Source organism: Canis lupus, chromosome 31, assembly GCF_011100685.1.
Source record: "Canis lupus familiaris isolate Mischka breed German Shepherd chromosome 31, alternate assembly UU_Cfam_GSD_1.0, whole genome shotgun sequence".
In the NCBI taxonomy this organism is placed as follows: Eukaryota; Metazoa; Chordata; class Mammalia; order Carnivora; family Canidae; genus Canis; species Canis lupus.
In genome coordinates, this window is record NC_049252.1 from 29,912,936 (window position 1) to 29,931,625 (window position 18,690).

Below are 18,690 nucleotides of genomic sequence, written 5' to 3' on the forward strand. Positions count from 1 at the left end.
GCTGGTCCCATGCGCCGGGCCCCAAGGAGGCCCCAGGTCTGCACCTTCGCTCTCGGGGTTCACAGGCCCGGGAACTGGGGAACTCTGACAGCCAACTGTGGTCTCATAAAGCCGTGGCTGGACACGGCAGTTCCACATGGCCCCGGCGCACACTCCACTTCCTCACCACATCTGGGAAGTGGCTAAACCTCAGGACGGCTCCCCAAAGGGCCGAGGCTGGCAGGGGAAGACGAGGCAGGACGGCCACCCAAATCACTGCATGCTCAGGAGTGGAGAAACGGATTCAGAAGTGGGGGCTCGGGGGGGGGCACCTGGGTGGCTCAGCGGTTGAGCGTCTGCCTTCGACTCAGGTCATGATCCTGGAGTCCCGGGATCGAGTCCCACGTCAGGCTCCCCGCAGGGAGCCTGCTCCTCCCTCTCCCTGTGTCCCTGGCTCTCTCTGTGTGTCTCTCATGAATAAATAAATAAAATCTTTAAAAAAAAAAAAAAAGAAGTGGGGGCCCTGTCGCATCGCAGTAATGTCCCCACTCCGCCCAATGATGCCAGGGGTGACTTTCTAAAGAACGGTCCTGTGGTGACTGTCCCTCCTTGGGTCTGGTTCCACGGTGGCCAACCCCCTTGCCTCGGTTCCTCAGCCCCGGGCCTGTGGTTCTTGGGGTCGGTTTAGACCTGTGAGTCATCTTCTCCTTTTTGGGCACTTTCAGGGGGATGTGAAACTTGCCCTTTGTCACGCAAGGGAAGGCTGTACACAGAGGCCTGTCTGCCGTGGCGGAGGGCGGGGGGCGGTCACACAGTGCACGACACACCATCACATCTGTCACTCAGGCGTGCATCTCTGCAGGAAAGCCCGTTGTGCTCACACACTTTGAACCCTTAAGGCAGCAAGTGAGGGAAAATCAAAGAAAAAAAAATGCAGCTTTTGAAAAGCAAGCAAGCCCATGAAGGCTCAAGTTTTGCTCTTTGCAAATTCTGGAAATTTTAACAGATTCTGAAATGTGGCAGGAAGATTTCTCCTTTTACTGTGTAGATTGTGCTGGGCCGACTTTTCCCCGAGGACTTAACTCAGTGTGAAAATTAACGCACACCCTCAGATTCTGATTCCGATTCGGGGGGAAACCTGAGTTGGGGATATTTTTCACAAGATATGTTTGCTTTACATTTCTCATTTTTCCACTGGAACAAACAGCCAAAATTCACGCTTTTGCTCCTGGTCCATTTCGTCATCCAGACACCACGACTTTTGACAGTCGAACTGTATCATTGTTTATTTGGGGATCTCTGAATAGGACAGAAATCCTTCGAGTTGCACAGAATTTCCTGCTTTCTCTAAACTGAACCAAAATTAAGATGTAGCTGTGTATCCACTTGCAGGAAGAGGGCTCATATGTTTGCAGGCGTGTTTATCTAATTGTACCTGCATCCACACAGGTAAAATGCAGACGAGAGACCGGTGCTGTTGGCATTCTCCCCCCACCCAAGTCTACTGACAGGTGCTCAAAACACAGAACTCAGTTTTCCATAAAAAATAGCATTTTTTGGGGGAATGGTGGATTGTTTGAAAAGCAGTGGTTTTGCTTACAGAAAACCAAAAAACATGCAAAGCATCATCTGGAGATGTTCCATAAAAATAAGTTGAGGAGAGGGACAGCATTTTCCTAATCTTGGAGTCTTCTGTTCCGAGGCAATAAATAATGTTTGATAATTAGATCAATGAATTATTCTATAAACTTTCAGTTTTGACAGCTAGTTTTTTTTTTTTTAAAGATTTTATTTATTTATTCATGAGAGTCACAGAGAGAGAGAGAGAGAGAGAGAAGCAGAGCGAGAAGCAGGCTCCATGCACCGGGAGCCCGACGTGGGATTCGATCCCGGGTCTCCAGGATCGCGCCCTGGGCCAAAGGCAGGTGCCAAACCGCTGCGCCACCCAGGGATCCCTGACAGCTAGTTTTTTATGCTGTCTGATTTCACTTTGAAAGCATCATTTTCCTTTTCTGCAGCTCGGGGGTGAGTTTGGCTTTACCAAAGGGATGGAGGGCGAGCCTTCCTCTTCATGGAGCGTATTTACTAATCCCCAAGGCTCCACGATGCTCCCGTGACTTCGCACTCTTTTCCTGAGATTTCATGATCCCTCGCTGATCTTCCCTTTTCTTTTGATATCACAGCTCCTGAGTGTCTTGGTGGAAGAATCAAGTTTTGATCTTCTTAGCCCAAACACTTCTAAGACCCTGAATTCACAGGTCTCTGGAGCACAAGGCCATGCCTGCTGCCAGGAGAGCCCTCTCGTTTGTGGCCTAAGTTCCTCGGTGGAAGTTGAGCTAGAAGCTGACATAGGACAGGTGACCAAAGGGGCCTCATCCTAGCCTTGACTCTGCTTGTGTCATGGCCCACAGCCTCAAATATGCAGCCCAACACCACGTGGAGCAGGCCAGAGGTACAAGGGTGGACACCCAGAAGGGAAGGCAGTGTTGGGTCCCCCACCCCCGTTCCTGCTGCCAGCCTTTTAGACTACACTGTGGCCGCTTCCAGGAAGCGTGAGTGCAGGGGGGTGTGGAGGCTCCAAGGGAAGAAGAGGGACGCTCCAGGCAAGGCTGGGAGTGTGGCAGCAGGGCCTGGCAGGAGTGGACTCTAGGCACAACGAGTTAACCAAATGAGCTATCTGCAAACTGGGTATGCACATGTCCTAGGCTGCCTGCAGGGAGAAAGGGGAGCTCTTGGTCTCTGCACCCCCAAGCACCCTTTCCCTACTTCAATCTGCAATCTGACCATCTTTCTACAGTTTGTATCTGCGTATGTCAAGTCTCTGCTTAAAGCAAGTCAGTGATTCTTTACTTCCCTGGGGCCAGATCAAATTCCCAGTGTGGATGGATGTCAAGGTCCTGAGCAGCCCTCTGGGCCTCACCTTGCTTCAAGACCTTCCTGAGCTGGCCACCCAAGCTCTTCGACAGGCCAAGCGTTCCTCCTCACCCTGTTTCCCCCACTTGGACACTCTTCTCCATGCCTTCACTTGGATTCCCTCTTCCACATCCTGAAACGTCTCAACTGAGATGACAATTTGTCCAGGAAGACCCTTCCCCTCTTCACTAGGTCCTGCACGGCTGCTCATTTGCTGTGTCGCGCCTGCCCACGGCTGTGGCTTCTCTTTGGCTGACCTCTGTATTTCCAAAGGGAGTCCAGTGCCCGGAACACAGGAGGCGCGCAATGCATATCTGATGAACGATTATTGAGTAAAGAATGAATGAAATACCCCCATCCAATGACCTCTGGGGGTGGGGGTGAGTTCTCAGAAAAAAAGCAATGGACACTATACTTCCCTGAACTGGAAGGGTCCAAAGCCTGTGCGAGACTCACCAAATAAACCCAAGGTCCAGCCTGGGTCAAAAGGTTCAGCAGATGTCTGCAAGGATCGTATTATTATTATTGTTTTTATTTATGAATATTTATGAAACTCCTGCTGGGTCTCAGGCACTCTCATTTTACGAGGTTCTTTGCAGGACAAAGGAATTTCTTATACCCAGGAGTGGACACTGGAAGACAGCCTCTTTCCTGACTTTCCGATTCAGGGACTCCTGTGCTGACTCCGGCTCCTCTTTCCCCACCTCCCTCAGCCCTTCTCACCACAGAGGGAAGGACTACGTTGAGGTGAGGGGGAGCTCTCTTTCCTGAGCCCTGCCACACAGACATCACTCCTTTCAATCATCCCAACAACCTCTGAAGTGTGTATGAAAGGCACCATCACACCTACTGCATAGACGGGGGGACGGAGTCCAGCACGTCTTAGCGAGCCCTGCGAGTGCACCCACTTCTCGTACCATGTCAGGCTGCCCCCCCCCAACCGCGCAAGACCCGTAGAATCATCGCTACTAGACATGTGTGTTCTATGTCGTTGTTATGAATCCGAGGGACACCGAATGGGAAACGATGGCATTAGTATCATCTAGAACCCATGCATTTGGACAGAAGGCAAGACGGTAGTATAGTAAGACACCTTTCCAAGCTGTCGCCAGAAGAGTGAATTTTCCATTTGTACATGGCGCCAAAAAAGAAAAGAAAAGAAAAGAAAAGAGAAAATAAAAGTGCATGAATGTTCACTTGCAGTTTCCGAAAATGCTGAGATCCAACCTTAAAATGGCTTCTAGTGGAACAGCCAGGGTGTCCTTACACGCGGTCCAAGGCAAGCTGCCGTGGCACTACCATAAAACTCCCTAAACTTGGGTGGAGTCAGCAATCACCGTGCAGGAAGAATGTGATGCTGCTGGGTGCCAGCCTGTGGAGCCCAGCGACAGGACAAAGGGATTATTCTGCTTCATTGTGAAAATGCAGTGTTTATTGTTAAAATACGGTTGGGAATTAAAGGGGCATGTATGAATCATAAATATTTGCATGCCATTAATGTTTGGACAAAAGACTTGGAATGGCTAAGTTGGGAGAACTTCTTTTCCCATGAAAAACACTGCTTCATATTACAGGACATATTTAATTTCGCCTCTGCCATTGCTAATCTGCAATCTCAGGGCCCGCCGCGTATAACTCTTTCACGACCTGGGAACTCCACGCGGCTGAGGAGTAAGGACAAGGGCTGATGTCCCCTCCTGGAAAACCCAGCCCTTCAGATAAACAGAAAAGCAGGTCCCCGTTGCCACTGCTGGTTAAGAGCTCACGGACTTTCCTTCGCCTACTCTACAGAGTGAGTGTCACCGAAGCAGATCTACCCCTGGAAAGTAAGTCTTAATGTCAGGCAGTCCTTCCTGCACACCCCAACCTCTTCCCCAAGGACAAAAGGGACAAAACAGAATCAGGCTCAGAGAGGTTGAGTAACTTGCCACAGATGCGCGGTTCTGTGCCAGTGTTCTCAACCGGGGGCCATCCCTCCACCCCCCGCCCCCAGGGACATTTGGCAATCCCTGCAGACACTTGTGGTTGTCGCAACTGGGAAGGGAGATGCTACTGGTTACTGGGCTAAGGCCAGGGATCCTGCTAGCCATCCAGCAACACACAGGACAGCCCCACAACAAAGAAAAATCAGCCCTAAGTGCTAAATCAGACCCCGTGCTCAGCAGAGAATGCAGTCAAGTCCACATTCTTTTTTTTTTTTTTTTTTTTCCAAGCCCACGTTCTAACCATGCTACGCTGCCCAGAGTGAAAGAGTCCCGGAGGAGTCACTCGTTTGAAGGTATTTAATGAGTTTCTGCTCTGTGCCACAAGGTGCTTTTCTAGTTAAGGACTGGATCTTTTAGGTTTTGACAATTCTTGGGTGTCCACCTCTTGGGAGTTCCAGGCACGTCTCTCATGGTGCTTGGGTGTCAGTTACCACTGCAGTGTCCCCATGCATGCCACAGCTGTTCTGGAGCTCTTTCCCTGGCGACCTTCACTCCCAAGCACATCTAGGGACAGCACGTGGGCTCTGTGCAGTCCCCAGCGCAGATGACGCCCATAAACTCCCATTCGGATAGCTAGCTATCTCAAATTATTTGACACGCAATGGATCTCCATGCCGAATCTGGGAGACGGTTGCTTTACGGAGGGGAGCTTAAGGGAAGCAGATGTATCCATGGGGCAAGAAAGTTAGGGGTGGGGCTTTCCATGCACGGGAAAAGCAAGCAGACAAACAAAAACCAGAGAAAGCCCTCACAGCAGCACTTATTCAAGAAACTCAACCTGCAGCAGATGTTACCTTGATGCAAGAAGAACCCCTAGAGGACTCCTGAGATTTTTTTTTCAAACCACCTTTCCCTGAATCTCAGTATGGAAACAGGTGATAGCAGAACTACTGTGTTGGGGCCGATGGAAGAAATCTCTGGAAGAACCCACCTGTCTGTCTGTGGTACCTGCAAGCCCAGGCCATCTCAGAGATGGCCAACAACTCAGGTCCCTTCTATGCGTTTCTCCCCATTTTTTTTCTTTCAGGTGTGCAGACCAAGCCCTTTCTGGTGTCTGTCAGTGATGCATTCCAGGACTTCGCTTTGAGCACTCACCAACTTGTGTTCTTGGATTGCTGGATCTGGGGTCCCGGACTGGAGGACTGGAGCACTGTGGGGGGTGATGCTGAGCACTGAGAAGCCAGTAGGCTACTATCATTATTCTGACAGTCCTGTCCAGAGACCTGCAGCTGTGGGACATTCCTAAGGGAGTGTGTGTGGGGGTCCTCCAGGAAGAGCTCTCCTGCTTTGTGGCCCACTCCACCTGCAGCCTCTCCTGACTCCTCCCACCCACCCCCCCAATGGGGGATGTTCATGTTCTTCGGAGACGGGGCAATTCTATGCATACAGAACACTGGTATGTTTTCATATTCAGAGGAAGGCTTCAATATTCAGTGATGCTCTCTAATTTTATTTTATTCTCTGTGAACTGTTTAATGTAAGTTTTTCGTGTATTTTGTAGACAGGCAGAAAGTGTTAGGGTAGAGGGGGAAGGGAGACATTTCACAATGTCTCATGAAGGAGTGTGAGGTTAGATGAGCGTTTTCAATCTCGGCATGACGGATATTTCAGACAGGTAACCCTGTTGTCAGGGGGCTGTCCTATGCACCATGGGGTGGAGAGCAGCACCCCTGGCCTCCACCCACTAGACGCTCACAGCACTCCTGCATCCCCATTGTGACAGCCAAACACATCTCTAGATATTGCCAAGTGTCCCCCCCACCGCGGGGGTCAAAATAACCCAAAGTGGGAACCACTGAGTGAGACCGTCATCAGAATTGATAAGCAGATAGACAGATAAAATACCAACAGTGACTGCCGGGATGTTTCAAATGGGATGATGAAGGCAGAGCATCTGGAAGGACGCAGCTGTGCACGTGCTGGAGACACACCATTTAACAGGGCAGACAAAGCCTTATTATGACATGAGTTTAGGTCAGCTCCTCGTTATTTATAAATAGATAAATAGATACTGACTGTACTCCATACAATGGTTTCAAATAAGAATGAAGGAAAAATTTAAATTTACTTCCAGCTTTTTTGAAAAGCTTCTAAGTGTACGCTGCATCACCAAGAAATCACAAGAAACACATTCTGAATCCAGCAGCTGAAAGGCCACGAGCCTCTCAAAGGATCACTTTGCGGTGTGGGTGTCCTCAACTACCTGAAACCCTCACTGGAGAAAGTTCAGTGACAACAAATGGGGTTCTTACATGGATCCAAGCCCCATATAGGCCACCAGAGGCCGGGCAATGTGCTTGAGTCCCATATCAGTGCAGGGTATGCCCCAGAGAGATCCGTTCTGAACACGGATCAAAACATGCCTCTGTGGAGTGCGGGACTCACAACACAACCGATGAAGGGGGCGGACGTCGCCTGGTGTCCACTAATGCGTGTGCATGAGTACAAATCTTAAGGAGCAGCAATTCGCCCCCGATGCCCCGAGAGTGAGCAGATAAAACTGGCGCATTGGGAAGTGTTCCTACGAATACTCATTCAATCCACGCTGCTCACTTATTAATTTTTGTTAATTGCATCATTTAGGCTTCGATGAGAAGATGCGATTAGCATGCATTTAGTCCCAAAGATAATTTGGTCCAAGAAGACTTCTCAATGGGAGTACAGAGGCATGCACGTGCACACACACGCACGCACACACGCACACACAGACCCCACTAATTGAAAGTCCAACAGATCCTTCAAAACCACATAACCTCTACATCCTGACAGGACATGACTATTTATAAACAACCCCTTACTGATGTGAACTCATTTTACAGTCATCAACAGAACGAGAACAGTCACCAAGACAGTACACCCTCTCTCTCGTCCAACAAGTAATTTTTCTTAAAAAAAAAAAAAACAGAATATGCTCTTCCATAACCAATCTTCTCCACCCTCTCTTGCCCCTCGCCAACCAGCACAAGAAGAAAACACAAAACTGATTTATTAGAACCAGAGCAGCATTGCGGCCGTTGGCCGGATCACTGTTTATGTCTATAATGCTTTGCTGCTGAAACAGGAAGCTCTAAAAATCATTCAACCATTATTTCTCGCGGAGGCTCTTTCTGATTGATAGTCCTCTGTCCCCACCAAAAGGAACTGCCTTGACCAAAACGCAAGCCAGGCGGGACAGGGGAGGGGTGGAGGGTGGGTGAAGTCTAGCATCTGCCCACCAATTCTGCAACACGGTCCATACCATTAACTTCAATTTAAAAAAAGCTGTCGGACACTATCGGCAATGTCTGGCACTTCATAAAATCAGCAAGAAAACCATGAAGAGATAAATTGGAAAACTCGATGTTCCAGGCATAAGCAGTTTCCAAGAGAACTTTTCTCCTTGGTCCTTGCCATGGTGGTAGCCGGACGAGGAGGACAGGCAGTGGTAGTGGCTGGGGGTAGGGAGCAAGTTGCTTTGAGCGAGTGTCTACCCTTTTATTGGCAAATGGGAAACAGGATGAGAAACCTGATCTCTAAAGATGAATTCTCCATCAGATCGGGGACACAGGCTTTCAACCTGCCATCTGAAGGAATTATTTGCTAGGGCTGCCTGGGGCTTGCTGTAGCAGAAGCCAGGTCTTTTATTTTATATTTTACCTTATTTTATTTTATTCATGGTTTTGTTTTTTTTTTTTTTCTCGTATTTTCTCCAGGAGATCGGATTGCCAGTTTAGTATCTTGATTGTTGCCCATGGCACATCTCTGGGGTTTTCAGTTAAATTTTTCCTACCTCGCTTTATAGGACTCCGGTATGGAAGGGAGAATGACTTGGATCCCATGATAATATTGTGAGTCATTCTGAGCATTTCTTAGTAACCACCACTCCACAAAGACACGTCTCTTTTCGTGTAGACTACCGGGACAGTTTAAATGGACCTTCCCTCCGTCTCAACCGTGGTCTTTCCCTCATCTGAAAGCAACCTCCCCACGCTGTTCCCCAAATAACATAAAATAACTTAAGAATGAAAGTGCCTTCAGTGACAAACATTACACAAATCTGCAATAACCCACATTGTGACGGGGTAAATATTATGTCTGGGAAGACATCCATAGCAAGAACGTAATGAAGGAATTTCATTTTATAAAAGCATTGGGAAGGGGTACTATTTTGAAAGAGGGAGGGATTTAAATTGCCAGGGAGGTCACCATGAACAGAAATGCCTCCAAGGAATTAAACCCCCCATTCTAACGGCCCAGAGAACTCCCAGACCTCATGGAGCTGAGTGTGGAATTCACATTGCAGCTCTGCAGGGGTGGAGAGGGCAGGCGGGTGGGTGAGGGGGAAAAGGGGGGCACAGGCATTCACTAGAGAAGAGGCTGTGACAAAAAAAAAAAGGCCTCTCCCCCTTTCAGGCGACCACAAATGTGCAGACCTGATGGCCTTTGGGAGGTGTAGATCGGTAGTTTGAACAGGATCTACTTCCCTAATCACACAAACCAGGTCCTGGCTATAATAAGAACAGGCTGTTACCAAAACACACGAGGTCCAAGAAGAGTGTCCACCTTGTCTGTTCATTTAATTCATATTCCAATTATCTGCCGTGTGCAGCCCCGTGCGAGGCTGGCCCTCCACAGTCAAGGCAAAGTTCAAATTCAGATACTTGGCTGGGTCAAGTATCAAGTCAGGGGTCCATGGATCCCCAGAAAGTTTCACAAATGAGCCTCAGCAGTCCTGGAAACTGAAACCGTACGTGAAACTCTGGATGCAAGAGCACATGTATATATATATATATTTCCCCCCCCCCTTGGGAGAAGGCTTCCCCAAGGATTTTTCAAACTTATCTACGACATTCCCAAAAGATTAAAAAAATCAGATTCTTAGAGATTAAAAGGAAATCCGCCCTGGGTTCTCTTCCCCCCATTTATGATGTGGTTGATGATACGGTCTAGTAGATTTCCTCTTTGGTTCTAAAATGAATTAACGAAAGTCGTATTCCCTGATTGATCGATTCCTTTCCAACCGATTATGTAGTAGGACAGCGACAGAAGCACTCACAGATCTCACGGCTAAAATTGCTTCAAGGTCTCTCCCCTGCAGCCACGATGTGCTTTCTTGTAACTGAAAATACCCAGGGATGACCTGCCTTGACTGTTGATGTCAACAACAGGTTGGTTGGCCCCTGCTAATGAAGCGTGCCAAGAACTAACTCTTGATCCTGACTTTTCGATTTTCCGGAGGTGAGGGACGGTTTCAGAACTTGTGGTTAAGTGTGAAAGGTTCTGAACCACAGCCTGTGTGCTCTGCATCACCTCTCATGCCCTGGGGACTGCTACCTCTACTTCCACTGTGAAGGAAGGGTCCGTGTCTATGCAGACACTGAATCTAAGGGAGCAAAGCCCAAGAGTGAAGCGTCCCCTGAATGAGATTTAAATCGGCAAGGAGGAAAAGGAGGAAAGGGGGAAAAAAGAAGAGGGTGAAGCCTTCACGAGTATTTTTTAGGGGCCCGATGTTGTCAGCAAGCCCGTAAAAGCCGGACGGGCAGGTTTTCCCAGTTGCAGGCTGAACTTGAGGTTATAAGTTGTGATCCTGGATATGAGCCAGTGCCCAGACAAATCAGTTTTGTCGAACAGAGAAAAACCCTTCCATGTCCAACCTCTGGCAATTTCTGTGAGGTTTTCCAATCCCACGGGCCGGCAGCTGGTCAAAGAGAAAGGAGTTTCTTTCTCTGCCCTTCGTTTAGAACTGAGAACCAAGGCCTTTGGAGAAACCATCGGATCAGTGCTGTTTGACAGAATGCAAAACTGGCATTGAAATGCTTGGATGAGCCAATAGCCAGGACCTTCTCCGCCACTGTGATGTGTTGATGCCAATGACGTGTTTTCAGGCACATTTTCAAAAACAGAAAATGAAACAGCAAATAGTCTTGAGATCGCTTAATAAGACGTAATGAAACTTTTAAAGGACAAGATTCAGTGAGGAAGATTAAGACTAATTGTCAAAATTAGTGAGAATCATCTGTTCTCTTCGTAATGGGAAGCAAATTGCAAAAAAAAAAAAAAAATCTGGCAGGCTTTGATGCTGACACTTGGACTCGAGAGAGTAAAATCGAGTTGTATTTTATGACTGGGGAGAGACCATGAGACAAAGTCAAACGGGGCCTTCTGACAGCTCATTCTGCTGTGTAGTACTGACCCCGGAAAAACACAAACAAACAAACAAACAAACCCACTCAAGACCAACAATACACAGGGTAACCGTAATTGGGTCAAACGTGCAATTAGGGTTCCTGTATTTTGGACGCCTTATTATCACACATGGGAAGCCGAGCCCGTTCAAAACAGATACTGACCGTTTATGGCATGTAAATCGGTTTTCTTGTTCCAGGTTATCAGAAGACAGCCCGGCCTTGGTTGTAGCTATTTTACTCTTTGGGTTTTATGCAAACTCTCGGGCATACTAGCACGAATCAGGCAGCCAACTGCAAACAATCCACACCTTGGGGAAACAGTTCACTGCTACCCAAGTAAACACAAGCACCTATTAGTCACCCACTCAAAACAGAAATGGCCAATGAGAGACAAGAGACCAGCTCTCGATGCCAGAAAAGGAACCATGCTGCTTTCAAAATCTCATTCTTTATTATCACCGACTGAACTGCACACTGCCACAAAGCCACTACAGCACTTCTCACGGGAAAATATCACAGGCACGATCCACTCAAGTTTTCCAAACTTTTATAACCAACACCTGACACATGGACCCACATAGATGCACACTACGATAATAGGACTTTCTCTGGAAAGGCAACCCAATGAGACTCAGCCAGCGTCCCAAGTAGTATAAATACCCAAGAATTGAATTAAGATTATTAGCTAGGCTGGTAGGCAAGGACCAGGCAAGAGGGCCTTTGTGTTTTATTGGCTTCTCACCTACTCTGCCAGCTACTGATCTGAAGCCTCCAAGATGTTTTCCAAACACACATCTCTGAATCATAATGTGAATTCCATTTACTGGAAGGCGGGGACTTGTAATATAACAAGTGAACCCATTTAATGACTTTATGCTTTCATATGTTATAGCATCTCTCATGCTTTCAATAAGTGGACATAATTTTCTTTGTATTACTCTATTATTAACATTGTATTATCGACATATATTTTCAATCATGTTGTAAGTTTGTTTTTTCTTTCTTTTCTTTTTTTTTTTTTTTAATTTTCTCCACGTAGGATTCTATTTTAAAATGCCGTGGGCAGCTAAGATAGCAAAGATGAAGGCCCCCCAAAACAACACACTTTTACCCCTTCCCCTCTTTGACTAACCAAACACAGATTATCTTGTATCTTTGAATGCCTTTATAAAGAGTAACGATACTCTTATGTTTAAATGTCCACTGGTTATACTTTAATTTTTTTAATACAAGAATCATCTACTGCTGTTTATGCATTTATCACATCATTTTTTATTATCCTCAAAATAACTTTTATTCGTTAGCTTATTCAATACTGTATTATGAAAATGAAATTTTCAAAACAAGCTCCCCTTCCTCCTTCAATTAAACTTTTCGTATTTATTGCTATTTATAAAATACGACTTCAGTTCTTACAAAACAGAGAAAGCACAATATTTGAAAATAATTGGAAACCAGAGGAGATTACTGTCCAAAAATTCCTCTTCCCGCTCTAATACTTCAGTAACAGGCACAGAAAAATAAAACCACACCGAACTGCCCTGAGACAACAGTTCCTTTGGGTAACCCAGTCTTTAAAAGATCAGTGCTAAAATGTTAACTGGGTCTGGCCCCTCCCTCAGATAATAAGAAGGCATCCAAATTATATGTGACAGGAAGGTCATAAATGCTATCAAATTCGCCAAACCAGAGTGGTACTATCGCTGTCTCTTCATATTTTATCATAAAATGGTAAACTTACTTGAAACCACATTTCAATAACCATATACTGTACATCCCTTAAAATGATCAGAAGTGATCATTTGAAACTCTGTCCCTTGTCATAGGCAGCACATGGATTCTAAGTTAAAGGCTTCCATGATACAGATTTTTGATAATTATCAAGTAGACACTACCAGCTGTATAATCTTAGTTTCCATGATGATGAGTTCTATATTTTTACGTTTTAGCAAAAATCAGAGGGATTTCCTTGAAATTCATAATTCGCACTTTGCATGTTGCAAATCAGTCTTTAATCCAATATTACAAAGCAACAATGTAAAGGTAGATTCTTGAAAAGATACTACACTTTGAATCAGTATTTTTTAAAAGCTTGAAGCAGCAATATCAAGAAAGATTGTGCTTTCAGGGATCCCATCACAGAAAACTTCTAGAACATCAGAGAAACTTCTAGAAGTTTTGAAATTTAGATTTGTTGCCATGTAACGACTCGTACTCCCATATCAGTTTTGATAGATACATACCTCTTCCACTCCGACCGACAAACCTGAGGTCATTGAATCTTGCAACTTGGTTTTTCATGGCTGCGGTGGCATTTCTCAATTCAGCTGAGTAGTTTTCATCATTGCCCGCCATTACAGTGACCAGAGTGCCGTCGGGGACATCCCCCAGAGCCACCACCTAAGCCAACCAAGGGACAGATGCAGACATCAGAAATGCTGTAAACGTTTATGCCATTGGTGTATTAATTGCTTTCAAATTAAATGTATATTAACTGATCCTTTTTTAAAAGACTTATTTGAGAGAGAGAGAGAGAAAGAGAGCGAGCGAGTGAGAGAGAGATAATGTGTACAAGCGAGCAAGGGGAGGGGCAGCGGGAGAGGGAGAGATTCTCAAACAGACTGTGATCTGACTGCAGAGAACAGGATGGGGCTCCGTCTCACGACCCTGAGATCTTGACCTGAACCCAAATCAAGAGTCAGACGCTCAACCAACTGTGCCACTCAGGTGCCCCAGTGATCCTTTTTAAGTGTGCAAAGGAATAGCAAAGCAATGGGAAAGCTATTAATGGGAAGGATCTCTTTGAATTCCATTATGTAGAACTAAATACAAATTTTTGAGTCCTGAAACATTCACTTAATAAAGTCATTAAGGTCCCATGACATAGTTGGGACAAGACTGACTATGGCCAGGACTTCGGAAGCTATGCCTTCTCATGAATGCAAAGATCTTAATCCTTCATACTTGAGAAATGCAATGTCTCGTTTTGGTAAGATTAGAATCTGACCCATCTCTCTCTTGTCTAGATGTCTACTGACAGGGCCCACTTTGCTGTTAGGTGTTTAAACTTATTTTTGCTGAAATTAAAAAAAAAATGATCTTTAAACTGAATTGCAGATGATCCTTGAATGACTCTGTTTGCGGTTCATCTTTGAAACCCCCTACTGGCTTCTCTTATTTTGATTATCAGTAGCAGGGAAATCTGGCATACAAGGAAACAAAATCAGAAACCTGCCCTTTGCTTATTACTAATTGCAAAATCAACAGACCTCAGGGAAGAGGGCTTTTAGGTGCTGCTCTGAATTCAGGAGTGGAACTACGTAGCATTTTTCTATCTGTGGGTCCCCTGGATGCATCAACTATGTCCTGATAGATGACTGAGGTTTTCTCCAAACCCAGCTTATTTTCAAGAAAAATGCCTTTAATTTAATTGAATAGGGGTGGATTTCCTAACAGGGGTACTGAAGAAACTGGTGGATAAATATTTTTTATACTCACGTGATTAAAAAGCAGTAATTTCAAGGTAAAATGCTCTGAAGAGCATGGCCTAAAGCTGCTTTGTGCAGTTAATTCTATTTCTTGGCCATCATTTGATTCTTCTGGAAATGATGTGTGTGTGTGTGTGTGTGTGTGTGTGTGTGTGTGTGTAGGGGAGCTAGACCATTATTATTAGCTCTATTTTCATTATTTTTATTTTTTAAAGCAGTCATAGGGTTTCAAATCAAAATGCCCCAACTTGTATCTATTCCTATCACTTCTGATATTCTTCATGGTACTTTCTCAGTCAGTAGGGAATTTGTTTTAATCGTTTGAATTCTATAAGCCCTTTCTCCATTCTGTATTTGAGTTGTAATAGCAATGAATTCTCCAGTGAGTCCTCTTCCTTTTTACCTAATCATCACTACGTAATTTTGGGGTAATACTTATATTTTCAATCCTCTTTTTCTGTCTGTAAATGAGGCTGCCCTAGGCTCCCTGGTACAATAGCAAGGCCATTGTTTATGGAAATGCCCATCTTCATTGCCTGCTTGGTCACTACCCCTTCCCGGTGTCATCCAGGTGACCATCTATTGCTTTTAATCCTTGTGATGCATCAGCTCAGATTCTGAAGAGTATGACAGGAAGGATGAGCCATCTCACCACAAGTGACTAGAGGACCAGGAGAACCAGCCCTCAAGAGGGAGGCATGTTCTTCATCTGCCTTATCCCACCTGCTCTGTCGAGCACGGCCTGGGCCTTTTATCTTTCTTTCTAATCCTTTCCATCCCAATGCTGGGCATGTTTTCTATGAAGGAGATTTAAAAACACAGCTATTTACTCCCCAAGCGCTCTCTAATTAGATATTTAGTTCCCATTATAAATGTGTTTGTTGCCTTTTAATTAAGAGCAGTAATATGACAATTCCCTTTTGTTTCGAAAACATCATTGAAATAAATCTCCTTGATCGGTTATTTACTTATTTTACCATTTCGTTTCTATTCCCACAAAATGTGCTTGCTTTATTCTGCTTTTTTCTGCCTCTTAAAAATTTTTCCTTTTTTTTTTCTCACTATTTTCACTTCCCTCTGTAAAATTAGCTCACAGTGTTGAAATGCCCTCCTTGAGCACATATTTTTACTTCCTCATCCCCATCTCCCTGTGATGACCTGGCTTCTCTATTTTAATCCAACATTTAGTAAGTATACAGGGGCTGTATACTTAACTATGTGGTTTTCAAACTGAATAACTCGTTGTTGGGGCAGGATCTGTAAGAGGTTAAAGTAAGTAAATCTAGTTGTATATCTTCCAAAATGAACACTAAATCACCTTCCTCCCACTGGCTCCTCTCACGGGGCTCCATGCCTGCGCCTCTCTCATCTTTCCAAAACTATCCTTGTCAGTAATTTGGCAAACTCACGAGACCTTCACCAACTAGAAACAAATATAGAGTAAAATGATCGTGGTGGCTAAATATGAAAAGGTTGTTGATGTTGGAATTTAAGACTAACAAAATTAGGAGTTTAACCCTTCCTTCCTCTGTCTTTCTAAAAAATGAAGCAAAAGTCCAAGATATTCGGGTGCTCGATGACTGTTTTTCTGTTTGTTTTTTTATTGATCTCAGAGGGATTTTTTTTTTTTTTTGGCAGGAGGAAAGGGGAGAATATTAATTTACGCTAATAACGTATATATCATCTAATTGTTAACAAGCACACTTAGACCGGATTAAAAAATTAAAAAAATTAAAACTAACATGTCTGCTAATTTGATACAGATTGTGCCACTGATAGTCAATAAGAAGAGAATAAAAAAAAATCTAACTGCAAACACAAAAAAGAAGGAACTGGAATGAAAAGCTATAAACAATAGGTAAGGAAACACAAACATTTACATTTTAACACAGACCAAACAGACAAGAAGGGACTTGCTGGCCAAAGGATATCTCATATTTTGTTTTACTTCTCTGTTTTTAAAGTATCAGGAAGTTGGGCAAAATATCAGCCCTGCTATGTACTGCATGGATCTCCCCACACTGCTCTTGGCTAGTCTGTTCACGGTTCAAACTGGCATTTCAAACAACTCTAATTAGGTTGAAATTACAGTTACAATTCATTTATTTCAAATCCCTTAATTTTCCAGGGTTTCAAAGAAAGCTGTGGAGTGGAACCCAGAATTCAGCCAAGATGACATTTAATGCATACCTAGGGACTGCAATCTTGCCGATAGAAACCCTGCTTACTTCTTTCTTATGGAAAGAATATGACTATTAGCATCCAAAACCCCTGAACTTGCTGACGGCATGTTTATGCCTTTGGACTCTGGTGTGTACCAGGGCTGAAACAAACTGTAATATTGCAGTATTAAAATATATATATATATATATATATATATATAGCTTTTTAGGCTGCTTCTGTAAATTGTAGGTAACATGTAAGCAAATTTAAGATTTTCCCAGTGGTAAAATATATCTCTTTTCTACGCTAAAAAATGAAGGTGCTCCATGGGAAAAATGAAGGGGGGGGGCATATTTTGGGGCCCAGGATAAGCAAATAGGAAGAGTTTAATCTATTTTAAGGAAAATTCAGAATTTTAAATCTCCCTTTAGTTTCGAAGATGAAAGCAGGGGATTTACACGTAGGATTTCAAAAGACTGGTAAAGAATCACTTAAATGCTCTTTTCATCAATATCAGACTCTATCACTGTTTCACATTCTCTCCTCCTTATTACAGGGAACACAACCATTCTTTACTGATTAACTTCTTAAAAAGATTGTCTGGGGCTTATGTGAAATCCACATTTTAAAGTCCTAATTTCTCTGGAAACTGTTTGGGAGGCGGGTAGGTGGCTAAGGGCAGAGTGGGGCCAAGGATACAGGAGGAATCAACCCAGACACAGTCCCGTTTTGAGGGTTAGCTTGTTTGTCTCCCTAACCTTTGGGTTTATTCCCTCCCTGAAAATTCTATCAGCTACTTCAGTTGTGCAGCGAGTGAGCAGGCTTCCTTCAGGAAGAGGCCTTTCTTGATGGGGACGCAGTGGTGACAGATATTACCCAAGTGGCCTCATTTCCCCCGCTGTCCTTCCCTTTCTCCCATATGTTCTCAAGACTCCCTCGAACATTTTTTTTTTTTTTCAAGAGAACTATGCCTCGGCCATTTAGGAGACTACAAACTATCACTCAGCCAAACAAATCAGATCTTCTTTTTAAGTGAATTGTCAAAAAGTCATTTTGAAAAAAGAAATCTCTTTGGTTACTAAGATTTCTACTGAAAAAGAATTCCCTGATGGCTTGCTCATACAAGCAAGTTATATGATTTTTTTTTTTCAGTCTTTCAGAAGAAAAAAAATAATACTTTTCTTGGGGTGGCTTGAGAAACGACATCATTTCACCTCCTCCTGAAGATTATGAATCGCTGAGTGTTTTGATATGGTTGGGCGTTGGTTCCCTGGCAGAGGAGGGGACATCCACAAGAGATCCTGATTTACCCCTAAAGGAAGCCACAGATCTCTTGGAACCCACTCCCTTGGCGTGTCAGGGGTACCAGGTTTAAATGACCCTGGGGCTGATCATCAGCCCGTCTGTCTCCCTCTGCTCTCTATCTGAAAGTGGCCCCGGGGCAGAGCCCTGTCAAGTCCTCTGTCACTGAGGGGACTCGGTCCTGTCCTCTAGCTAGAGGAGTCTGTTTATGCAAAGAGCTTAGAATGATTTAAAATTGAATCGGGCTCTCAATCCAAATCTACAGGGAAAGAGTCCAGGGGCTGCTCAACCTCCTCCTCAAAAACTTCTGCTTTCAGAAAACTGGGGCACTTCTACAGACAAAGCCAACTACACATTTTGTTTTGCTGTAGGGATCCTAATGTAACTTCGGAAGGTGCCTAAGGCTTAAAATATAAGAACTCCGACGGTACTTTATAGAAAGGTGAACACTGTCCATCGTAACTAGATCAAGATCCACTAGAGGCCTGGAGCCATTAAAAAAAAAACTTATATTAAATTCATCTCCCCTTAAAGGGCACAGTTATCTTAAAAAAAAAAAAAAAAGAGTGGTTGATCTTTACAGCCTCCCCCTCCACCTGCTTTTCTTAGCCCTTTAAATGAACAGGAAATGACTACAGATTGTACTAAAAAGTTGCCCCTTCTTAAACCCACTCACTCAAGACAGAAGAATAG

At 44.5% G+C, this 18,690-nt stretch overlaps 1 protein-coding gene across 4 annotated transcripts in view; it reads right to left on the minus strand.

The window, feature by feature from the left end:
- Nucleotides 1-18,690, minus strand: part of RUNX1 (RUNX family transcription factor 1) — a 249,211-nt gene that overhangs the window by 69,313 nt on the left and 161,208 nt on the right. For all 4 annotated transcript variants that reach the window (XM_038581437.1, XM_038581436.1, XM_038581435.1 and 1 more), the window contains exon 4: nucleotides 13,288-13,444. In XM_038581437.1, coding sequence (XP_038437365.1) covers nucleotides 13,288-13,444 — 157 coding nt within the window. The remainder of the gene's footprint in view (nucleotides 1-13,287; nucleotides 13,445-18,690) is intronic.